The sequence below is a fragment of the Chiloscyllium plagiosum genome, chromosome 16, assembly GCF_004010195.1.
Source record: "Chiloscyllium plagiosum isolate BGI_BamShark_2017 chromosome 16, ASM401019v2, whole genome shotgun sequence".
Classification (NCBI taxonomy): Eukaryota; Metazoa; Chordata; class Chondrichthyes; order Orectolobiformes; family Hemiscylliidae; genus Chiloscyllium; species Chiloscyllium plagiosum.
Genome location: NC_057725.1, coordinates 60,070,955 through 60,093,833, shown reverse-complemented (window position 1 = coordinate 60,093,833; position 22,879 = coordinate 60,070,955). Strand labels below are relative to the sequence as shown.

Sequence of the window (22,879 nt, the reverse complement as noted above, 5' to 3'; positions counted from 1 at the left end):
TCCTTGATATTTAGCTTTTCAAACATGTTGCAGTGTCCTCAAGTTCAAGCCTCATTTCCAAAGTTATTATTGTTCAGATGAGATGCAATACCTTTACCTTCCTTGATATCTGAGGAATTCTCCCATCCAACATTGATTCCCGAACCACTGTCACCAGATCAGGTAATTTGCCTTTTTCTCTGAATTTTGCATAGGAAAATTTGTTCATCCAAATTGGCTGCTGTGTTTGCATATAATGCAACTACATTTTAAGGTAGTTTATGTGAAGCACTTGGGACATCTACATGTTAGGTCTTCCTTTGATAAATGTAAGTAGCCAATAATTTGGCATCAAGTTAATGTTAGCAGCACAGACCAGGCTTGATTCATGACAGCATTTGAGCCATATTTCACAATGTATTATTATGAATTATACGACACCATTAATGCATTGGGAAAAATAGCAGTAACTTTGCCCGTATTCCCTGAATCCCTGACTTGAGCCTGTTGAAGTCTTCTGAATTACTGTAAGAAAGATCCTTGTCTCCTCTGTTATTTGTTTTTTATCATGTTGCATCACTAAATACCGCTTGACTTTTCTAGCTACCACGTTAAAATCCTATTACAGTGAGTAAGTATGTGCAAGTTCCTGGTTTTGTTCAGGTTTTCGTTTGCTAATACCAGATTTAACTTGTCGAAACAGGTGATTAGTGCAGCTAAAGCAATATGAAGGCCAATACAAAGGACAAAGAACAAAGAAAATTTACATCCCAGGAACAGGCCTTTCGGCCCTCCAAGCCTGAGCCGATCCAAATGTACTGTGTAAACCTATCAGTCAATTCCTAAGCATTTGTATCCCTCTGCTCCCCACCTACTCGTCCATCTGTCCAGACGCATCTTAAATGAATCTACCGTGCCTGCCTCTACCACCTCTGCTGGCAACGGGTTCCAGGCGTCCACCATCCTCTGTGTGAAGTACTTGCCGCGTGTATCCCCCTTAAACTTTCCACCTCTCACCTTGAAAGCATGACCTCTCGTTATTGAATCCTTCACCCTGGGAAAAAGCTTGTCTCTATCCACCCTGTCTATACCCTTCATGATTTTGTAAACCTCAATCAGGTCCCCCCTCAATCTCCTTTTTTCTAATGAAAATAAACCTAACCTACTCAACCTGTCTTCATAGCTAGCACCTTCCATACCAGGCAATATCCTCGTAAACCTTCTCTGCACCCACTCTAAAGCATCCACATCCTAATGTGGCGACCAGAACTGTACACAGTATTCTAAATGCACCGAACCAATGCCTTGTACAATTTTAACATGATCTGCCAGCTCTTATACTCATTACCCCGTCCAATGAAGGTAAGCATACTATATGCCTTCTTGACCACTCTATTCACCTGTGCAGCAAACTTCAGGGTATAATGGACCTGCACTCTCAGATCTCTCTGCCCATCAACTTTTCCCAAGGCTCTTCCATTCATTGTATAATTCATTCTAGAATTAGACTTGCCTATGTGCATGACCTCACATTTGTCTGGATTGAAAGCCATCTGCCACTTTTCCGCCCAACTCTCCAGTCTATCTCTATCCTCCTGTATTCTCTGACAGTCCTTTTATGCTTTCTGCTACTTCACCAATCTTTGTGTCATCTGCAAAATTGCTGATCATACCAACAGTGCCCTCTTCTAGATTATTTATGTATATTACAAACAACAGTAGCCCCAAGACTGACCTCTGTGGAACACTACTGGTCACCTTTCTCCATTTCAAGAAACTCCCTTCAACTATTACTCTCTGTCTCCTGTTGCTCAACCAGTTCTTTATCCACCGAGCAAGAACACCCTGCACACCATGTGACTTCACTTTCTCCATTAGTCTACAATGTGGCGACCAGAACACATCAAAGGGGAACCTTATCAAATGCCTTACTAAAGTCCATGTATATGACATCAGCAGCCCTTCCTTCATCTAACAACTTGGTCACTTCCTTGAAGAACTCTATTAAGTTGGTAAGGCACGATCTCCCCCGCACAAAACCATGTTGCCTATAACTGATAAGCTAATTCTTTTCTAAATATAAATAGACCCTATCTCTCAGTACCCTCTCCAGCAACTTCCCCACCACCGACTTCAGGCTCACTGGTCTATAGTTACCCGGAATATCCCTACTACCGTTCTTGTACATGGGGACAACACGAGCAACCTTCCAGTCCTCTGGCACCTCACCTGTATTTAAGGATGCCACAAAGATATCTGTCAGGGCCTCAGCAATTTCTTCTCTCGCCTCCTTCAGCAACCTGGGATAGATCCCATCCGGTCCTGGGGATTTGTCCACCTTTATAACCTCTAGCATACCTAATACATCTTCCCTACTTATGCTAACGTGATCCAGACTAATCAAACTTCTATCTCTAATCTCAACATTCATCATGTTTCTCAACTCAGTGAACACTGATGCAAAGTACTCATTCAGAATCTCACCCATTCTCTCAGGTTCGGCACACAGCTTTCCTTCATTATCTTTTAGTGAACCAATCCTTTCTCATGTTACCCGCTTGCTTCTTATATAAGAATAAAATGCTTTGGGGTTTTCCTTAATTCTACTTGCTAAAGCTATTTCATGGCCCCTTTTAGCTCGCTTGATTCCTTGTTTAAGACTTGTCCTACTCTCCCGATATTCCTCCAGGGCCCGTTCTGTTCTTAGCTGCCGAGACCTTATGTACGCTTCCCTTTTCCTCTTGGCTGGTTGTACAATTTCTCCTGTCACCCACAGTTCACGAATCTTGCCCTTTCTATCCTTTGCCTTCAATGGGGCATGCCTATCCTGCACAACCATTAACCTATCTTTGAAAGCCTCCCACATCTCAAATGTGGACTTTCCTTCAAAATACATTGGCCTTGTTGATGTAATGATTCTGGCTAAAGGCATGCCGAAATATATATTGATCTCTATCTCTCTTTACACCTTTTTAAAGTTCGCAATCTGTTTCCCAGTTATCTGTAGCAGCACAGCACAACAATTTATTTTGTTAATGCAAAAGTAAAACAAAATATACATCGTTTTTTTTGCAATTTATATAGAAATGGTCACATTTTAAAATATTAAACATGTTTCAAAAGAAGTATCTGTGGAAAGACAGGGTCAATCATGCGATAATGAGTGCATGTTAAAAGAAGTCACCACATTAATCACTGGTGACTCACTCTTCAAGTAAATTGGGAAGCCAGATTGCCAGAGGTAACCACAAGGAAGAATTCCATGTGTATTCAGGATGGTTTCCTAGGACAATATGTTATGGATCCAACTAAGGCTCAGGGTATTTTGGATCTGGTAATGAATAATGAGGTAGGTTTAACATATGGTCTCAAATAAGGGTATTTACAAAGGAATTCAAACAGAGTTAGAGCTGAGGCAGGCGGGGAAAGGAGTTTAGCAGCAGAGACGATGGAGCAACAATGGCAGTCTTTTAAGAGAATAGTTTATGGGCACAAACTAGTGGGATTGTGATGAAGATGCAAGGAGATTTCAGGATGATACAGATAGTGTGTGGGTAAACACCTGGAAGACTCAATTTAATGTGAATAAATGTGAAATTACGCAACTTGGTGTGGAAAAACTGAAGTACAGAGTATTATTTTTAAACTGTGATGTTTCAGGAAATGTGAATGCCCAAGGGGATCTGGATGTCTTTGTATACCAATCAATGAAATTAAACAGTTAGGGCGGCAAAGCATATGCTTCATTGCAAGATGATTTGAGTTTAGAAGAAGGGATGCCTTCAGTTGTACAGTACCTTAGTAAGACTGCACCTGGAGTATTATGTGCAGTTTTGGTCTCCCTACAAGATACATTTGCCATAGAGAGTGTGCAGCAAAGGTTCACTTGGCTGATACTGGGAATGGCAGTTCTGACAGATGAGGAGCGATTGGTTTGATTGGGCCCCTTGAGTTTAGAAGGATGAGAGAAGATCTGATTGAAAGGTATAAGATTCAAACGTGGTCCAAGAGACTAGATGCAGGCAGGATATTTTCTCTGCTTTGGCAGACTAGAATCAAGGATCACGGTTTTATGATACTGGGTAGACTATTTAGGACCATGATGGAGGAACATTTCTTCACTCAGACAGTGATCACCCTGTGGAATTTGCCACAATGGAAGGCTGTGGTGACCAGGTCACCGAGCATATTCAAGAAAGAGTTTAATAAATTTTAGATATTCAGGGCATCAAGGAATATGTAGACAATGTGGGATTGTGGCTTTGAGATACAGGATTAGCCATTATCACCTTGAATGGTAGATCGGTCTCAAAAGGCCAAATGGCTTACTCCCATTCCTAGTTTCTATACTATAACCCAGTGAGAATGAGGATTCTGGAAGAGGATAAGCCAAACATGATTAACCTGGGAAGTTGAGGATAGAATCAAATTAAAATAAACTTACAAGATGGTAAGCCAGAGATTGAGAATGTTTAAAAGAAAAACATCAAAAAAACAAAAAAAAAATACAAGGGGGGAGAAAATAAAGATCTTAGAATACTGTGAACAGTTTCAGGGCCCTTATCTAAGGAAAGATATACTGGTATTATAGGCAGTTCTGAGAAGGTTCACTAAGCTGATCCTGGGTATGGAGGGATTTGCTTATGGGTTTACCCTGGTGCTCACTTAGAACAAGAGATGACCTTATTGAAACAGACAAGATTCTTGGTAGATTTGACAGAATATATGCAAGAGATTATTTTCTCTTTTGGGAAAGTCTGGAACCAGACAGCATAAACCAGAGTAAGGGATTGTCCAGTTCGTATAGAGATGAGATGGAATTTCCTTTATCAGATTATTATGGATTTGTGGAATTCTTTACCGCAGAGGGCTGTAGATGTTGGGTTGTTAAGCATATTCAAGACTGAGATTGACAGATTTGTAATCAGTAAGGGAATAAATAGTTATGCAAAACAAACAGGAAGGTGTAGTTGAGGGTTGACAGATCAGACATGATCTGTAATATTTATAGATGAAACTATCATGGATCTTCAGGATGTTATGTCTGTATGTGAACAGCGATTCTTAGGTTGACCTCAAGTGCCTAACTTTGCAGGTTAGCTGAACTGAAGAGCTGACAGAAATATACTGTTCAAGTCGAATTGGCACTGATGTTCAAAGAAACAATAGTTCCATATCATTTAATGATTCTATATCATATAATGATTGTCATTCTTTATCTAAGCCATGCTTATCAATTTAAGCTTTGTCCAAGTGTTGCATCCAAATACACTTAATCTGTGAATGGCGATGGAAGGCAGTGAGTTGGAGGTGATTCCTGGTCAACATTTAACAATTTCAATAATAGTGGAAGGAAGCAGTGGTCATTAGTCTGCCTCCGTGAAGCAGTGAATTTCTATAAATGTGCAATGAAGTTTGCAAACTATTGTCATTTCGCATGATTAATCAGATCTACAAAATTGGTTTAGGATTTGAGATGCAGTGACAGACATCTTCACCAAGCTAATCCCAATCTTATCTTTCTCTTCACCCTCTTCCTCCCAAAAATAGAAAATGCCAGTTAATTAAGGTGTCTTTGGTAATTTTTTTTCTTGTAACATTAAACTTTGGCGCTGAGTTGTTTTGGAAAGGATTGGGCAGTCCTTTACAAATGTTAGATGTAATTAAATTCAAATTTATATCCTTAATCAGTTTTAATAATTTATTCAACTCTATGTTTCATACAGAGGGTAGTATTAATACTTAGGTTGCATCCTGTAACCAGAGCTCTTTGTGTGCCACAGTGGGATTTAAATTCAGTCACCTCATTATATCGATATCAGTCTGACTTCAACAAGTAGAGTAACTTTTCAACACAATTTTAAAACTCAATGCATAAATAAAGAATGGGCAGCTGTCTCTTGAAGTGGTTAGAAATTGTAATCTATTTCGTAATTCCTGATTTGTGAACTACTGCCTGCGGCATCATTAGTGTAAATTTATTGTGGGATTGAGAGGCTTGAAGCTCCGATGAGTAGCCTTTCTCTTTTGACAGTTGTAAATTAACAGGAACCTTTCGGTCTGAATGAAACCCATAGTTATTAGAGACTGAAATCAAATCTCAGTATTGCAATGTGCCTGCTGCTACTAAGAATAATTCTAGATATGTATTTTAATGCACAGTTCAGATACTGATCGCAGTTTTTGATTACTGCAATATTGTAGCCCTGTCATTTTTATTGACCTAGTCAAGTTCATGAATTTCTAGTGGAAAAAAAAAAGCAAAAGAAATACAATGCCTGAAGTAGAATATGTTGCTGTCAGCCATGGTAAAATTATACTGATGATAATTATTCTATTTTTTTTAACGATTCGCTGAACTTTTGAGAATTATTGCACTTAGTTTTGTTGTACACTGCCTTCAGCTTTTATTACTATAATATGAGTCATACTTTTTGGAAAAACTTATTCAGAATTTTCCCCTGTGATCTTCCCGTCATGTTCAGCTGACCCTAAGACGACAGGATTACAACACAGAAATGAGTCATTCCAACCAACCAACCTGTGCCAGTGTTTATGTTCTACCCGAGAAGCCACGCTCTTAGTTCAAATTGGTGACCATACATTGTGATGTGAATAACCTTTATTGTCACTTCAGAATACAGTGAAAAAGTTTTACAATGGCTGCATTTAGTAGTGCCATGTTAGGTACAAGTACCTAGGCACAAATCTTATAGAGTAAAAAAATGTCATGTTATACAAAAGAAGATTTAAAGGAAAGCACCGCTCTAGGACTGCAGAGAGAGAGAGAAGCACAGGTGCTCCGGTTGAAGCGTCCGACGTTGCTGCCATCTTCCTAATTGTGGCTCACAATTGTGCCATCTCTGGAGGCAGTACTTTAGTTTTGGCCAAACTGGACCTTATAAAGGTTCATTATAACTTCGCTATTTTGATATTGAAAAATGCTATTTATGAAATCCAAGACACTTGCTTTGCTAACTGCCACCTCAGTATATCATGCAACCTTCAAAGACTTATGCACAGCAAAGTCCCTCTTGAAATAACTCTCTGAAGGCCGATATTCTATCACCAAGTGACCCTTTGTTTACGTGTGCATAATATATAATACTGATGCAGTTAGCACAGATCCAGCTGCGAGAGTAAAAAGAATCTCTGACACTCTTTTATATATCTGTCAGTCAGAGCTCCCTGATTGGACCAGATTAACAGCCCCAACTGGGCCACCCATATTCTGAGATCCACCTGACTGACCTCGTTCCAGTCACTACACCTTTTGTTCCTGCACACTTTTTAGAACTGTGTTACTAAGTCTGTATTGCACCTCTCAATCCCTTGTGCTAAAATAAGTCATTTTTTATTTCTTTGCATGAAATTCCATCTGCCCCTTGACTGTCCTAACTGCTAACCTATCAATGTTGTTATGGTCCCAACTCATGGTATTACTAGACAAGTTGGGCGGCACGGTGGCACAGTGGTTAGCATTGCTGCCTCACAGCGCCAGAGACCCGTGTTCAATTCCCGCCTCAGGCGACTGACTGTGTGGAGTTTGCACGTTCTCCCCGTGTCTGCGTGGGTTTCCTCCGGGTGCTCCGGTTTCCTCCCACAATCCAAAGATGTGCAGGATAGGTGAATTGGCCATGCTAAATTGCCCGTAGTGTTAGGTAAGGGGTAAATGTAGGGGTATGGGTGGATTGCGCTTCGGCGGGGCGGTGTGAACTTGTTGGGCCGAAGCGCCTGTTTCCACACTGTAAGTAATCTAATCTAAAAAAAAAAGTCAGATTCCAGTGCGAGGCCTGACTTGATAGACCATAAGTTTTATTTTTATTTTTGTTTATTGTGAAGTCAAATTACTAAATACATTAGCAAGAAGTTGTCAGCGTGCTTTTAGCAAAAGGAAACTTCATATTTTTCATTTGTGTAATTAATGTTTGTTTTACACTATATAATAATGACTTGAAATTCACTCAATGGAAATATCAGAAAGAAAAATTCAATCCTTTTACCCCAGCAGATTCCCTAACTTCAGTCAAGGATCAACCCATGGTCCATGCCAAAGCTCCTGTTCAGCTGACATTAGCTGTAATCAGTTTCTTTTTGGCAAATTTCTGCATTAATCAGATGTCATTTTCTTAGTTAATGTCTCTTCCTGAGCTACTTAACAAGCTGCTAACACAGCTCGCAAATTGCTTAACATGTCTTCCTTAAACTGTTGCCTCCACAGCCTTGTGGCATGTTTTTCTCTCTGACATCTCAACAGTCTGCTACTTGTGGAGTTTTCTTCCCCAGTCCTTCACTAACCATTTTGGAGTCTCTGTTTTTTGGGAAGTCTTCACTCTGAATCCATAATATGTCTGACTTCTTCTGCATTGTTCTGACTTTGTGTTACTGGATTCTTGCTTGGCAACTGCAATTTTTTTTTATTTTCTCTTCATTTTTATTAATGAACTGAACTGTTCACTTCAAGGATTTAAAGGCTGTAGTTAAATACATGTAAACAAAACATAGTTCCAGACTTAACATCACCACTGTCTGAACAAATCAAAAATAAAACTGAAAAACTATTCTTTCTCATTCTTAACACACTCAATGTAGAAACATAAATCAAGCTTGAAACCTCACTTCATTTTTCGCTTCACAATTTATAAATACTCCGAATATATTATGAGCCTTCATCACAATATCCTGTTGCAATTTATTTTGTCATGTGTCGTATCTGTGATTTTGGTATTCTTTTCAATATCCAAGTTGTTTATTTTTTTAAATGCATTAATGCTTTGCGGAACACCACAGTCAGAAAAATAACCACTTACAATAACTCACTGTTGCAAGAGTGACAATTCTATTAACCAGCCTTTTATGTGAGACTTTATTAAACTCGTTCTTAAAATCCACATCAGCTGCATTCTTGTCTTCATCCTTACACAGGAGGGATGGAAAATTAACCTGAACAACAGGAAACTGAAAGAATGCAATGAGGGAGAAATGGGATGGGATTCAAAATTTGAAGCAATTATATTGTTAAATCGCATTTTCCCCCATCCTATCTTCCATGTACAACTTGACTTTTAGGCTTTCATTTTTTTGCTGACACATGCTCTAAGCATGGCAAGTTAGATTATGTCAGTCTACTACAAGAGATATGGATATTATTTCAGAATTATCATTTTAATTAGATTATAGTGTAGCAACAGCTAGGCCTATTTCAATTACCTCGGTGAGAGAGAACCCCCTACTCATTTCATTTTCTTTCCATTGTCATATCATCAATGGATCTTTGAAAGTGCCAGGCATTTGCAGCGACAGTATTCTCATGCTGTTAATCAGATCACTTTTTGAAAGAATGTAATCATTTCTTTGTTAGCGCAAAGACACTTGTCACAATTGATGTATTCAGTTACATCCCTCCCCAAACTAAATAAACCTCGTCCACATGGCAAACTAAATTGGAGCATTTTTTTTGGTAGGAAGAGTATGGGGCTGAGGAAGAAGAGTGGTGTGATTTTCTGGCTTATCTAACTTAAATAAAACTTTACAAAACTAGATGAATTGCCATCTTTCTTTTCGCTCTTCCCATTGCTCCTTTGTATCAGCAAACCATGTAGAAGCCGTGCCTGTAGTTGAGCCTTAATGGTTTGAGGAAGAAATGGTTCAAAGTTTGACCTTTTCCTGAAAATGATGATACCGCAGTGAAACTGTTGGCAATGAGATTTGTCTGGCTATTTTATTGTGAGGGGATCAATTTAGAAGACCATGAATGCACCTATTTTCCATAACTTGGTACCTTTTGGATGGAACATTAATTTTTTTTTTGAACTGTACATTGTCATCTTCAAATGGAGTACGTCTATGACAGTTGTAAGAAAGTTTTCAACTTTTATTATAAAATCTGAGTTTGATAGAACCTTGGTGCAAGGTGAATGCATTGTGTAGCAATATGCAAAAGTTATTTTATATCTGCAGATGGTGACTATTCTTTTAACACTGTAAGACCATGTGCTTACTCAATTAATTTAAATAGGATTTTGCTGGTGGGTAGCTCAGTCTTTCTGTATTTTATTTTCAGCAGAAGTTGAAATCCATGCAAGCACGCATATTAAGCCTTAGCCAAAATACATTTTGCTTCATCACTACTTTGCGGTGAACTCAAACTGTTTTCAGAATATGTGGCAGGATCAGGCAAAGATCAACACAATAGTTTGTTGGATGTTCATTTGGACAATGAGAAGGCGGACAGTACCCATCATACGTGGTGACTCAGCTCACTACTGAAGCAAATCAGTTTGTTTTAAAGCTCTTTCTGAAAGTTGTCCAGGAGTATTTTCAGTATTAAAGGAGAAGTAAATCACCTTCATATTAAGAATCCTCTTAGAAAACAAGAAGTCTTTCTGTCTGAAGACTGTAAATGAAAGTAATACAAAATGACATTAACTTCAAATGTAAAGGCATTTGTGTGAGTAGCAGCATTTTATCCTGGATGCCTCTGTGCCTATACAAATAATCATTATTTTTTTTCCCCCTCTATGCATGTTTTGCCTTGTGTCAAATTAGAATTCTCCAGAGAGCATTAGTTTATTCATTTAAACTTTATTCCTAATTATGTACTTCCATGGGTTAAGAAGAAAGTGACGACTATCTCAGAAGAGGGAGCTGTCATACCTGTTCCATCCTTTGTCTGCAAGCTGTCACCACTACTTAGCGCAGAGGAAAAAAAAGTGTGCCTAAGAATAACTTTAACTTTTAGTTTTTACATAATCAGATAAACTGGACAATTTAGAAATTGCAATGTGTTTTTTGTAAGCTCAATACTCTGTTAAAACAGTGACTGCACAGGAGTATTGGGGACCATACTTTAAAAAGATTTGTAGGCTTTACCGTGAGTACAGAATAGATTGACAAGAATGTTTCTAGGGATAAGGGGCTTGTGCTATTTTGATAGATTGGAGAAGCTAGGTCTGTTCTCATTAGAGTACAGAATGTTCAGAGGATTTTTAGTTGAGATATTCAAACTGAAAAAGAATTTAGACCATGTAGGTAGAGCATGTGGTGCTGGCCTGATTACAACTATATATGTTGAGTTTATGCCTACTGTAAAATCTTAATGTGCATAAATCAGAGAATTAGATGGCATAAAGAAGGCTGTTCAGCATATTGAGGCTGTGTCTGCTGAATTGTAGAGCTATCCAATTAACTCTCACCCCCTATTATTTCCCAGTAAGTCTGTTTGTTTATTTTCACATCTTTATCTAGTTTTTTTTTGAAAGGTGTTAAATCTGCTTCAAGCGGTGTGCTTTAGGTCACAACAAGTTGCTGAGTAAATAAATGTTTTCTCATCTCTCTTCTGATTATTTTAGTTATGCAAATCTGATTTTGCTATTAATCAGTGCTCCTGTAACTGGAACGATTTCTGGCCATTTACCCATCAAAGGCATCTGCACATCTCGATCAGATTTCCTACAAACCTCCTCTGCTGTATGGATATCAAGCCCAGCTTCCCCAGTCTGTCCACTGAAACGAGTAACCAAGTCCAAACCCACTGTCTTGGTTGAGAATTTGCAATAAATTCCCATCAATCCAGTCATTCAGGGCCAAGCCACCTTCACCACACTTCCTCATGTTGGCATCCTAAGTGTTGAAAGAAGTGCTCGTTAAGCTTTGCAGGTTCCTGAACCATTGCTGAACAAATAAACGCAATGAATGTGCATATATCAAATGATAAAACAGTTTCCTAAAGGAAGGATGGGTTTTTCTGACAGTCAACAGTGGTCATCATTAGACTCTCGATTCCAGATTTTTATTGAATTCAAATTCCACCATCTACCATGGTAGGATTTGAAACCAGTTCCTCAGAACATTATCTGGGACTCTCGATTTACAGTCCAGCGATAATGCCACTCTCCATTGCCTGCATATGGAATTTTATTGGTCAAATCTTTTAACTGAAGTGCTGTATTATTGGACACCCTAAAGGTATTGAATGTTATATGGAATATTTTCACAGTTGTGGGGTATCATGATTACCACAAAACGTGAGAGTGAGATGAGGCAAAGGAAATCTCTCAGATTAAATGATAGATGCCTGTCTGATAACAAAAAGAAATGTAAATAATTTATTCAGGATCCTGGGGGAGCATTGTTTCACAATGTAATCTTTTTTGGAGAATATGAAGTTCTCTAATTTGATTTATTTTGACATTTTTATTGTGCATACAAGCAGTAATCTTTAAATAAACAGAGAATTGAATGTCAATTGCATGTTAGTTGTGTTTAATTGTCTACATGTGCTGAGAATTCACTAGTCAATCACTCGTCTACCAATAAATACAAACAGGGAGAGGGATTTTGTGGCACAGGGGTGGCACAGGATCCCTACCCCTGGATCAGGAGGCCTGTGTTCAAGTCCCACCTGCACCTTGAGGTGTATCATAACATCTCTGAACAGGTTGTTTAGAGAAAAATAGGTTAAATAAAAAAACCAAACAGGTAGAGCATTCTTGTGGCGCAATGCTAGTGTTTCTACCCCTGGGTCAGCAGGTCCTAATTCAAGACCGACCTACCCCAAAGGGTACATCGTAATGTATTCAAATAAATTGATTAAAAATACGAATAAGAACAGCCTGAAATTGAGGATGAAGTTGGATGTAAATATTAGTACTGAATCTATGAAGATCAATTAAGATGTATATACTTGTCATGTGCATCTCTATAAATGAAAGCTTACCAAACAATATGTAAAGATTTGTTTCCATTGTAAGCTTCTTCACTTGGCTTTCCACATTAGAGCATATGGTGCATCTTTGAAGAATAATAGAAATTTTGTACTTTACTAATAAATGTTTATCCCTCAGCTAAGGTGACTAGAAGGGGTTGTCTGATGATGTATCTCATTGTTTTCTGTGGCACTTTGCAATATGCAAATTAACCACTGCATTTTACCTGTATTAAAACATCCACTGCACACCATTAGTTGCGAAGCCCTTTTGGAAATGGCATAAATACATGTCCCTTGTTAGAGCTAGAAAAAATATTCCCCACATCCAACTGCCATATTTATTTTGCTTGAATGGTTGATTATGAAGGTAATTTTTAGTAATTTGATGGTACAGAACTTGAATATTGTCAGATAAACACATTTTGTCATCTTGCACTCGTCAGGACAATTCACAAGAAATAGCAATGTAAAGGGAAGACAACATTTGTACTGTGAGAGGGGAGGCCGATTGGTTGTGAAAATGGTCTTTCTTCAGCAAACTCAAACATAATTTTGAGGAATAGGACAAGAAAAAGGCCTACCAATGACAATTTGTAATTATGTTATTTTTATGTGAAAATAATAACCATTGGAGAGGTGACTAAATACCAGCCTTTTTTGAGCAACCAGGGAAATCAAAAGTTTTTTCAAAGATGGGGATAACTGCAGGAGCAGAGCTAGATTTAATCTTCTCTTAAATCACTTTTTATATTGCAATTCCATTTACCCACTTGTAATAGTCATTGCAATCATCAAAGGAAGCAATTTTGAAAAATTTTAAAGTTTCCTTGTTTTCCTATCGCAGCAGCTTGTAGCTTGTGGCCAGTTGATGAGTTCATTTCATTGCTAATATTTTTAATATGTCAAGAAGGAAAAAATAAACAAGTCTGGTTCCACTTAAGCGTTGAAGTTTTCCAAATTGAAAGCGAAACATCTTGCAAGTTAACTGAGATATAAATTGGTTTTTTGCTTCATGTGTCCCATCTTTGAACTTGTAAACTGGAAAAACTGTTTGGAGTCTAAACGTCTAAAAGGAAAAGTGAATTTTTAAGTTGGTTGTTTCAAGAGCAATGTTTGCAAAATATTAAGAAAATATGCCAGAAAATAAGGAAGAAATAAAGAAACCGTATATAACATGGGAAGTGTGGACTGATCTTTTCTCAAGTTGCAAAATGTGCCCAAATCAACTTTTATTTTTTAAACAAGGTGAAGAAAGTTTAATTTGAAATTTTGCCCATTAGGAACAGGCTTATTTGTTTCTTTTCTCATTCTAATTTTATGTCCCACTCCCACTCTTCATGAGATTAATGAAAGATATTGACATTATGATTTTAACCTGAGGTCTGATACAATTCTCCTGCTCCAGACAAGTTTATCACGAAATGAAATGCTTTAGTTATGACTTTATTCTGTTCTCCATGAACATGCCAGTATTCATAATATTTAATGCTAGTTGATTTTAATTGTATGGCTGTATTGGTGGTATTATCTTAGTCTCTTGATTATACTGCTGTTGATTTATCTGTACTTAGATATGAAAGTTTTGAATCTTATGTGGGCCACCAATTACTCACCATTTATGCATTCACTCATTCCTCTACTCATATTCACTGACATCATCCATTCGTTCACTAAAATTTGCCCATTCATCCGTTTGCTATCAATCATCTATTCATCCATTCACTAATGATTGTCTGTTCACTAATTCTCAGACTAGACCTTTAAACTTATCATATGGCGGCTAGTGCTGTAAAAAGGGGTGTGTCTTGACTCCATGCCCCCCCCCCCCCCCCCCCCGTCATGCTCTACAGAAGTATGATCGACTGTCCTGAGCAATATTGCACTCTGTCTGGAGAAGCCAGGCTGGTAACATCATGCAAGGAAGGTGGAGCAGCATAGCACCAATCTAATGCTTGTCAATCCTTTGGAGATCCAAGTCATTCACCCTGATTTATTCTGTCCAGATGCTTCCTGATCTGCTGAGCATTTACAGTATTTTCTGTCCCTGCTTTGGATTTCCAACATCTGCAGAGGTTTGTTTCTATGTTTATAAGAAGTTAATTGCCTTCAAGAATTCCTGCTATTTCCACTGAGTTGAGCTGAAAACTTTCATTGGGTTGAATGCTTGTTAATTCCCTCCATCGATTCTGCAACATGCTGCAGCAGTAATTTGTGGTTAATTAGTGCCTTTAGCAAAGCAAAGTGTTCCAAAACATTTTACCAAGCAAGAGTGAGAAGAGGATTTGAATAGATTAGTACTTTGCCTGGGCAGTCAACCAAGGCAAAACATGTAATTAGATTAAGACTGCAGTTTCCATGGAAACCAAAATGTATAGCTTTAGTATTGCCAGTCTGAATCAAAATCCCGACCTGGCTTGTGTACACCATACCAGAAGATATGTAGCCAGGTGTAAACTCTTGGGACTATTTATCACCATTTGCTGCTGAAGATGTTGGACCTGTAATATCTTGGACGTCTCATCTTCCTGAGTCTAGTTGCCCATGCCCCAAACCAGCCTATATCTCCTCTCAACATTCTATTTCAGTGTCAGAGTTAAGGATTTGTGTATACTGTGAGCAGGAACTCCTTTTCCCTGTACAGAAGCCACAGGGCACAGTTGAGTAAAGAATGCAATGTGGGTCAGCGTACCAGCGATTTGGTCTTGGGGTGTAGCAGGATGGTAGATGGAAGGGATCTGAGTGAATAAAGGTAAATAGATGGCAATTGAAGGGAAGAAGCAAAAGATAAGAAACAGGAAAGAGCACAGAAGCTGAGGGTGGAAGGAAGCTATTAGTACAAACACTAGTAGAGGAATGAGCCAAATTGAAATGATGGGAAGGGTGGAAGAAAGGCAGCCAATGCAATCAGGTAATTCTGTAAACAAGAGGGTGGGTTTAGAAACAAAAACCGACATTTCTGGAGAAACTCAGCAGGTCAGCAGTACCGAACATTCATTGGATTTTAAACATTAACTCTGCTTTCTTCCCAGAGATGCTGCCAGACCTGCTGAGTTTCTCTGGCCATTTCTGTTTTTGGTTAAGATCTTCAGCCTCTGCAGTTTCTTTGTTTTATAGGTTTAGCGTTTGACTATATACCATGCCTCTGAATTGCTTCTGGAAGCTGATAGAATGTCTTTGTTCACTAGATTAGATGCAGGAGAGGAACTGTTGTAATGTTTAAATAAGTAATTGTATCAGATTGCCCTGTTAAAATAAAATGGCATTTATAATTAATTTTTTGTTTAATGTTAAAATACAAAATGCTAAAAATCGAGAATGCTCAATTTTATAAGCCCTGGACTGCTTAAGAAAGGTCTAACTTCAGTATTTCCTTTTCCAACATATCTGGTTTTTCTCATCAATATCAATGAAGAAACATTGTTTGCATGTACTGCTTAAATTGCAAAGCCTGCATACCTATGTGTTTTCACCTATCTGGGCCATTCTAAGGATAAATTGTGTGGACTGGCATTACTGTTACACTTACTGTATACCTAATTGCAGCAAAGTAATGAGGCTGGCTACCATATATGTGGAAGTGGATCTTGGGCCTAAAGTTGATTAGAAACTGGACACTTGATTGGAATTAAGAACATTTAAGGTAAATACCGCAGATAGAAAGAGAAACTGTTACAAGAAATGCCTTGACTTAAAAAAGGCTTGCATTACTATAGCACCTCTCATGACCAGCTGATGTACATGATAATCTGTTCATTTGGTGATAATTGGAGGATAGTCATTGGCCAGGGCACTGGTTGACCCAATATTTGGATTGTATTAAATTGAGCTCCATCAACATTTAGTGTTCCAATTTTTGCCCACTGGAAGAATTCTAGGGGTAACAATGGGGGCGGCATGGTGGCTCAGTGGTTAACACTGCTTCCTCACAGCGCCAGGGTCCCAGGTTTGATTTCAGCCTCTGGTGACTGTCTGTGTGGAGTTTGCACATTCTCCCCGTGTCTGCGTGGGTTTCCTCCGGGTGCTCCGGTTTCCTCCCACAGTCCAAAGATGTGCAGGTCAGGTGAATTGGCCATGCTAAATTGCCCATAGTGTTAGGTGCCTTAGTTAGAGGGAAATGGGTATGGGTGGGTTACTCTTTGGAGGGTTGGTGTGGACTGGTTGGGCCCAAGGGCCTATTTCCGCACTGTAGGGAATCTGATCTAATCTTATTTTGACTTTGTTGACAGGCAGTATAACAGGATGTCATTGTTCCTTCTTTTTCTCTTTTCATTTGAAAGTATTTTTTGATGTATTTAGGACTGGCAACCTGATGCAGCTTTGTTAATGCAGGTGTAAATGATTTATCACCAAAAAACAATCCTTCGCGTTGATTGCTTGAGCCTTCTCTGTGAGGATTTAAAATCACTGCAGACAATATTTTAAATAGAACTTTATGGAAGCACTTAATTGGTGTACTTGAATCAGTTATTTAGAAATAGATGTTTTAAATGAAAAATCTTTTAAAGCCTATTTACAAGTAACTGTGTACTTAAGACAATGAGGACTTCACCTGACAAAAGACAGCACTCTGAAAGCTTGTGATTTCAAATAAACCTGTTGGACTATAACTTTGTGTCGTGTGATTTCTGATTAAGACAGTGAGTGCAATCTGAAGAGCCTTCCTGGATCTGTGTAATATCAACTTCTGCGTGAGACCAGTTTAGTAGACAGAGCCTGGTTGAAACTGCAGGTCGTTCTGCTATAATATGACAGTTGTGTTCCTCTGTGACCCCACGCTACCTGAAATCGCGCTATTTAAAACCACTGTAGAAGATTTCTAATAGAAAATCACTGTATCCATTCAGTAGAAAGTTCATGTTATACAAACAATGCCCGCAATTTGTCAATTGAGTTATAACCAATTCGAGCTGACGAAACACGCATTACAGCAGAATAACCTGTAACTTAAGAGTCAAAAGTAAATAACAGTCTGTGGAATATTTTTGCAGTATCATCTTAAATTTTCTGACCTTTTGTACCAGTTCAATTATTTGCACTAAATTGTGCTAAGCTCTGGCTTCAAAAATCAAGATTTCTACCTACAAGTCATTAAATGCCACTGCCTGTAAACTTTATTAAGTTGATGTGCAGTATTTATATTTTTTGCTGTTACATTGAGCCTATATAAATGTTTCTGCTTGAACTCCCATTTATATTCAATTATTTAACAAAATTATATTTAAATCCATTGCTATTTTCAGTTGCTGATCTTGCAAATGATGCTAATGATTTTAAAAGCATATTAATGGCAACTTGTTTTGGAAATACAGATGCTGCAAATAGTTTGAAAGCGTTTTATGCTTTACATAGCAAAATGCTGAGTTCAGTACAATTTATCGTAGAAGGAAGTTTTAATACCCTATTTAATGAAGCAATTTGGAGCTTTAATTTATCTAGAATTTGGCCCTGATTCATAACTTAATGAATTGTAAACAAAAATTGTAAGAATGTTGGATTTCTGCCCATCCTCAGCCATTGCATATACAATTGTTTTAGAAACCAGTCAAGGGTTTGTGTTTATAAAGCATCTTGCATGAACTCAGTACTTTCCAAAGTGTTTCACAGTGAATGGACATATTTTAAAGTAGGACTATTTTGGAAATTTATGTGCAGCAAGAAAGCAGAAAGAGTAATGGGGTAAATCACAATATTTTATTTCCTCTCTGTTAGTTGATAAATTATTGTTGGTCAGCTCGGAAATTTTCTTTAAAAAGTACCGTGCTATTTCTTTGATTCTGTCTGAGATGTAGATGATTCAACCCCTCATTCAAAACACAACACTTCAATCAGTTTAGCGCATCCACACTGAAGCATCAATTATGTCTGTATGCTTGAGTGTCTGAAGTGGTGTGTGAATCTACAAGCTTTTTTTCTCTTAGCTTGGTGTTGCTACTTTTGCCTAAGGCTGATAACTAATTTTGTATTCAACTATATCAACACTGATTGTGTCAGTTATTTTGTGGGCATGAAATGGGGAGAAATTGGGGTAACAGATGCTTTTTAAGCTGGTACCTTGTGATTGTTGCACTTATTGAATTCAAAGGGTTTCCAGAAACCAACAACAATACCTTTCATTTATGTAGTGACAGTACCTCCTTCAATGTAGTAAAACACCCTAAAGCAAAATTTGACTCTGAGCCCCGTGGTGATACTAAGACAGTGACAGATTTTTTAAGGAGTGAACTAAAAGAGAGTGGAAAGGTTTTGGGAGGAAATTCCAGAGCTTCAGGCGTGGGTCAATGGTTGCCAATGGTTAGGCAATGGAGATTTTGGTTACAAAATATATTACGAAAATAGATAAGGTGAGTTGGGAAAAAGTATTACCAGTAGTTGGTCTTTCAGGAGTGAAATTTTGAAGAATGTTTTCATGCAAAAGGTAGCAAAGCTTTGGTACTTGCTGCACAAAGGGCAATTGAATTCACAAAGATCTGTGAATTTTAAAATGAGAGTGTAAATATTTAAGGTATTAAGAGATGAAGCAAAAGCAAGTGTATAAAATTGGTTTTCAAATCATCCATGATCTTGTTGACCATCAGAAGAAGTTAATTAATCTACTTCTGTAGCTATGTCCTGACAAAAAATCAAATTGATTTGTGTAAATATATCTCCCAACTTAAGCTGTTCTGACAGTAAAAATCTTCCTCCATTTGCTGATGATGTCCTTTACCTGTAAGAATGAATAAACGGGCCACACTCCAGCCACCGAGAGCAATGTAAAAATGTTTGTTGTTGAAAGAAAGTCATCTATAATTGTGCAAAATTTGATTACTGATATCCAAGTCTACAGTTTGATCTCTTTCTGATTCCTTTAAATGCTTTTAGAGTTATGTAATGTCTGTCAAAATTCAATCTGTTTGGCATGTCCCTTCCATGTCCTATTCATGACTCCATATAGATTATATGTTCAGAACTTGGTGAAAAGGTAATGGTTGGAAAAAGCTTGTCAAATGATAACAGCTAAAAGGTATCCTTTACTAAGTTTCTCAATCTTTAATTGCAGGTGCTGTGATAGGTGACGGGCAGTCTGCAGTGGCCAGTAATATTGCCAATATCACTTATCGCCTCCAGTGGTGGGATTTCACTAAATTTGATCTTCCAGAGATCAGTAATGGTAAGTGATATATAAAGTCTGGCAGAATCTGAGAGCGCGATGGATCATTACAGTGACTGATGTAGAGTCACTTGGGAAGCTATATGATCAAATTATGATATAAAAAAGGTCAAACAATTGAATAGATCTTGGTGCAGCACATTTTATTTCAGCTGGTGGGACTACTTATGAATGAAGTTCCCAAAACGGATATTTGGGGCAACATTCAGTTATCCTTGACAACCAGGTTAACTCTTGCCAAATGAATTTCCAGTATGTATTTGCTCCTGGAATTCTGTTCTTAAAGCTCAGGGAAAGCCAGAGAACTACTTGTGGCCACTTTTAGACTGCTGAAATAGTGTTTCCCAAAGCTCCTGCTTCAGTAGTAATCAATGCACCAACATCCTGCCGAGGAGATTTTTTTTTAACTCTGATAAATTTCCTTATTTAGAATTATAATCCTCAGAACCTGATTAGTAACATGGCTGTCATAGCTCGGAGCAGATTCTTTTTCTTGCTGCCCCCCAGTACATCCGCTTTGCTATTGTCCAGTAAGAATTCAATTCAAAGAAACCTTGTCAGCAAAATAAACACAATTAATGCCATAATTTATAATCAATACATTGCCTTTCAATCTGCCATAATCTAGCCAATTTAACTTAGATGTAGTGGGATTTCAGAGATCTTGAGCCACAATGGAAGTTAATTGTCAGAAAGAACCACACACAGTTCTTCCAAACCATGTCATGTAACATTCCCTGAAAGATGGTAGAATCATAGATTGGAGGGTTCCTAGGCGGAAGATGAGGCGCCGGACTCCTCCATCGCCAGACCATAGCAACACGACGGTTGGAGGAGGAGCACAGCCACAAGGGATGAACTCAGATTTCTCCCATTTCCTCATTTCCCCTCCCCCCACCTTGTCTCAGTCAAATCCCTCGAACTCAGCACCGCCTTCCTAATCTGCAATCTTCTTCCTGACCTCTCCGCCCCCACCCCACTCTGGCCTATCACCCTCACCTTGACCTCCTTCCACCTATCGCATTTCCAACTCCCCTCCCCCAAGTCCCTCCTTCCTACTTTTTATCTTCGCCTGCTGGACACACTTTCCTCATTCCTGAAGAAGGGCTTATGCCCGAAACGTCGATTCTCCTGCTCCTTTGGATGCTGCCTGACCTGCTGTGCTTTTCCAGGAACACATTTTCAGTCTACCCTTGTAGTTCATTTGGGCCTTAGAATTATGTATGCTGACTCCTATTTTATTGATTGTTTAATTTGGACGCCACTCCATCCATCACTTTATCTAAACCAGTTTATCAGAATGTCTTCCCATTTTTGGTATGAATCTCTTACATCAAGTATACATGGTTTTGATTAGGGTGGTGTACTGTGTACAGTGCTGGTCGCCACACTACAGGAAGGATGTGATTGCACTGGAGGGATTGCAGCGGGGATTCATGAGGATGTTGTCTGGAATGAAGCATCTTGTTATGAGGACAGGCTGATTAAGCTCAGGTTTTTTTGCGGGGGCAGAGCAGGTCGGCAGGATGATTTGGGTAAGGTGTTTAGGATTGTGGGATCATGGACAGGGTGGATAATAAAGTGATTTTTTTTTTATGTAAACATGCTCCATGCCCATTCTAAGCTTTCGAATAATGTTCTTCCATTGCTGTTACACTCTCTGCCTCAAACACCAACTTGTCCAACACCAAAAGTGATATTTCCTCTTAAATGACAAGAGGGCATAGTTTGAAGGTGAAAGGCAAGAGTTTTGGAGAGATGTGAGGAAACATTTTTCATCCAGGGGATTGTCAGGGTCTGGAACTGTTTGTTTGCATTTGGGGGTGGCAGTGGCTTGTAGAAGTGGGTAACTTCACAATGTTTAAGAAGTATTTGAATGAGCACTTGAAGTATAATAACATTCAAAGGTGGGACCTGGTAATTTCAATGTTCATTTTCTTGAAAATTTGGAAGAGGCTGGAATGTTAAATTGTGATTTGGTCTATCACCAAGATTTAATAACTTTGATCTCATGAGACAGGATTACAGCCCAGTGCAGTGTCACTAATTTGTGTTTTTGTTTTCCGAGAGGTAATCAGAATTGCATTAATTATGCTGCTGTTCTGTCAACCACCACTGTTTTTTTGTCTTCAATCTAATTAGATTTTGTTTGTTAAGCAACTTCCATCCTTCCCAATTCTTTCAATACCCTGATGTTAATCATTGATTTACTTGAAGAGTTTTTGATAGAATAAAATTTCAGACCGTTTTCTATTTTATAAGCCCATAACTAATTTTGTATGAAATCATTATCTTGGAATGGTATTGGTATTGAGGTAGATTTTTGAGAAATATTTGCTAAATGAAGGCACTTTTAGATTCTTGAAGGAGTTCTTGTTCACTCGAAAATGAGTTATTGTGTTCCTGATGTACAAGCAATCTTTTTCTACATGTTTTCTGTGACAAAACCAGTCATTCCTATCAAAGGTCATTTGTGCTACCAGAACATGCCCAAAATGCATTATAACCAAGGTATTTCTGCGATGAGAATATTTATTTAAACATTCTAAAAGAACTCTGCTTACATATTCTAACTGGAGCTCACCAAAAAATCCTTTCCTCTTGCTCATGCATGAAATAATTTGGCAGAAAATTAATGCTGTCCTTTTAAGACATAAAATTAGATTCAATTCTTTTACACTAAAAGCTTTAGATATCTTTCATTGTGGGATTGATGTCTGTAACATCGTACGGTATTGAAAGCAAAGTGTGTTGCCTGCTTCCATTAGAACTCCTCTCTTACATAAGGGTAGCTTGCACCAACCATGTAACTAAACCTGTGTAAATCTTTTTTTAAATTAAATGGTTCATGTCTTTTTTTTGTTCTTTGTCCCCCATTTTATGTGGTACTTATCTGAGGAATTTCTGATGTATACATACTCCATGCCCATTCTAAGCTTTGGAATATGTTCTTCCATTGCTGTTACACACTCCGCCTCAAACACCAACTTGTCCAACACGAAGAAACCGAGTACCTTGCTCTGTGCTTATTAACTGCAGAG

The 22,879-nt window shown here is 38.3% G+C and overlaps 1 protein-coding gene across 4 annotated transcripts in view; it reads left to right on the top strand.

The window, feature by feature from the left end:
- LOC122557951 (activating molecule in BECN1-regulated autophagy protein 1-like) overlaps window positions 1–22,879 on the top strand; it is a 384,568-nt gene that overhangs the window by 202,382 nt on the left and 159,307 nt on the right. For all 4 annotated transcript variants that reach the window (XM_043706209.1, XM_043706207.1, XM_043706208.1 and 1 more), the window contains one exon: window positions 19,728–19,838. In XM_043706209.1, coding sequence (XP_043562144.1) covers window positions 19,728–19,838 — 111 coding nt within the window. The remainder of the gene's footprint in view (window positions 1–19,727; window positions 19,839–22,879) is intronic.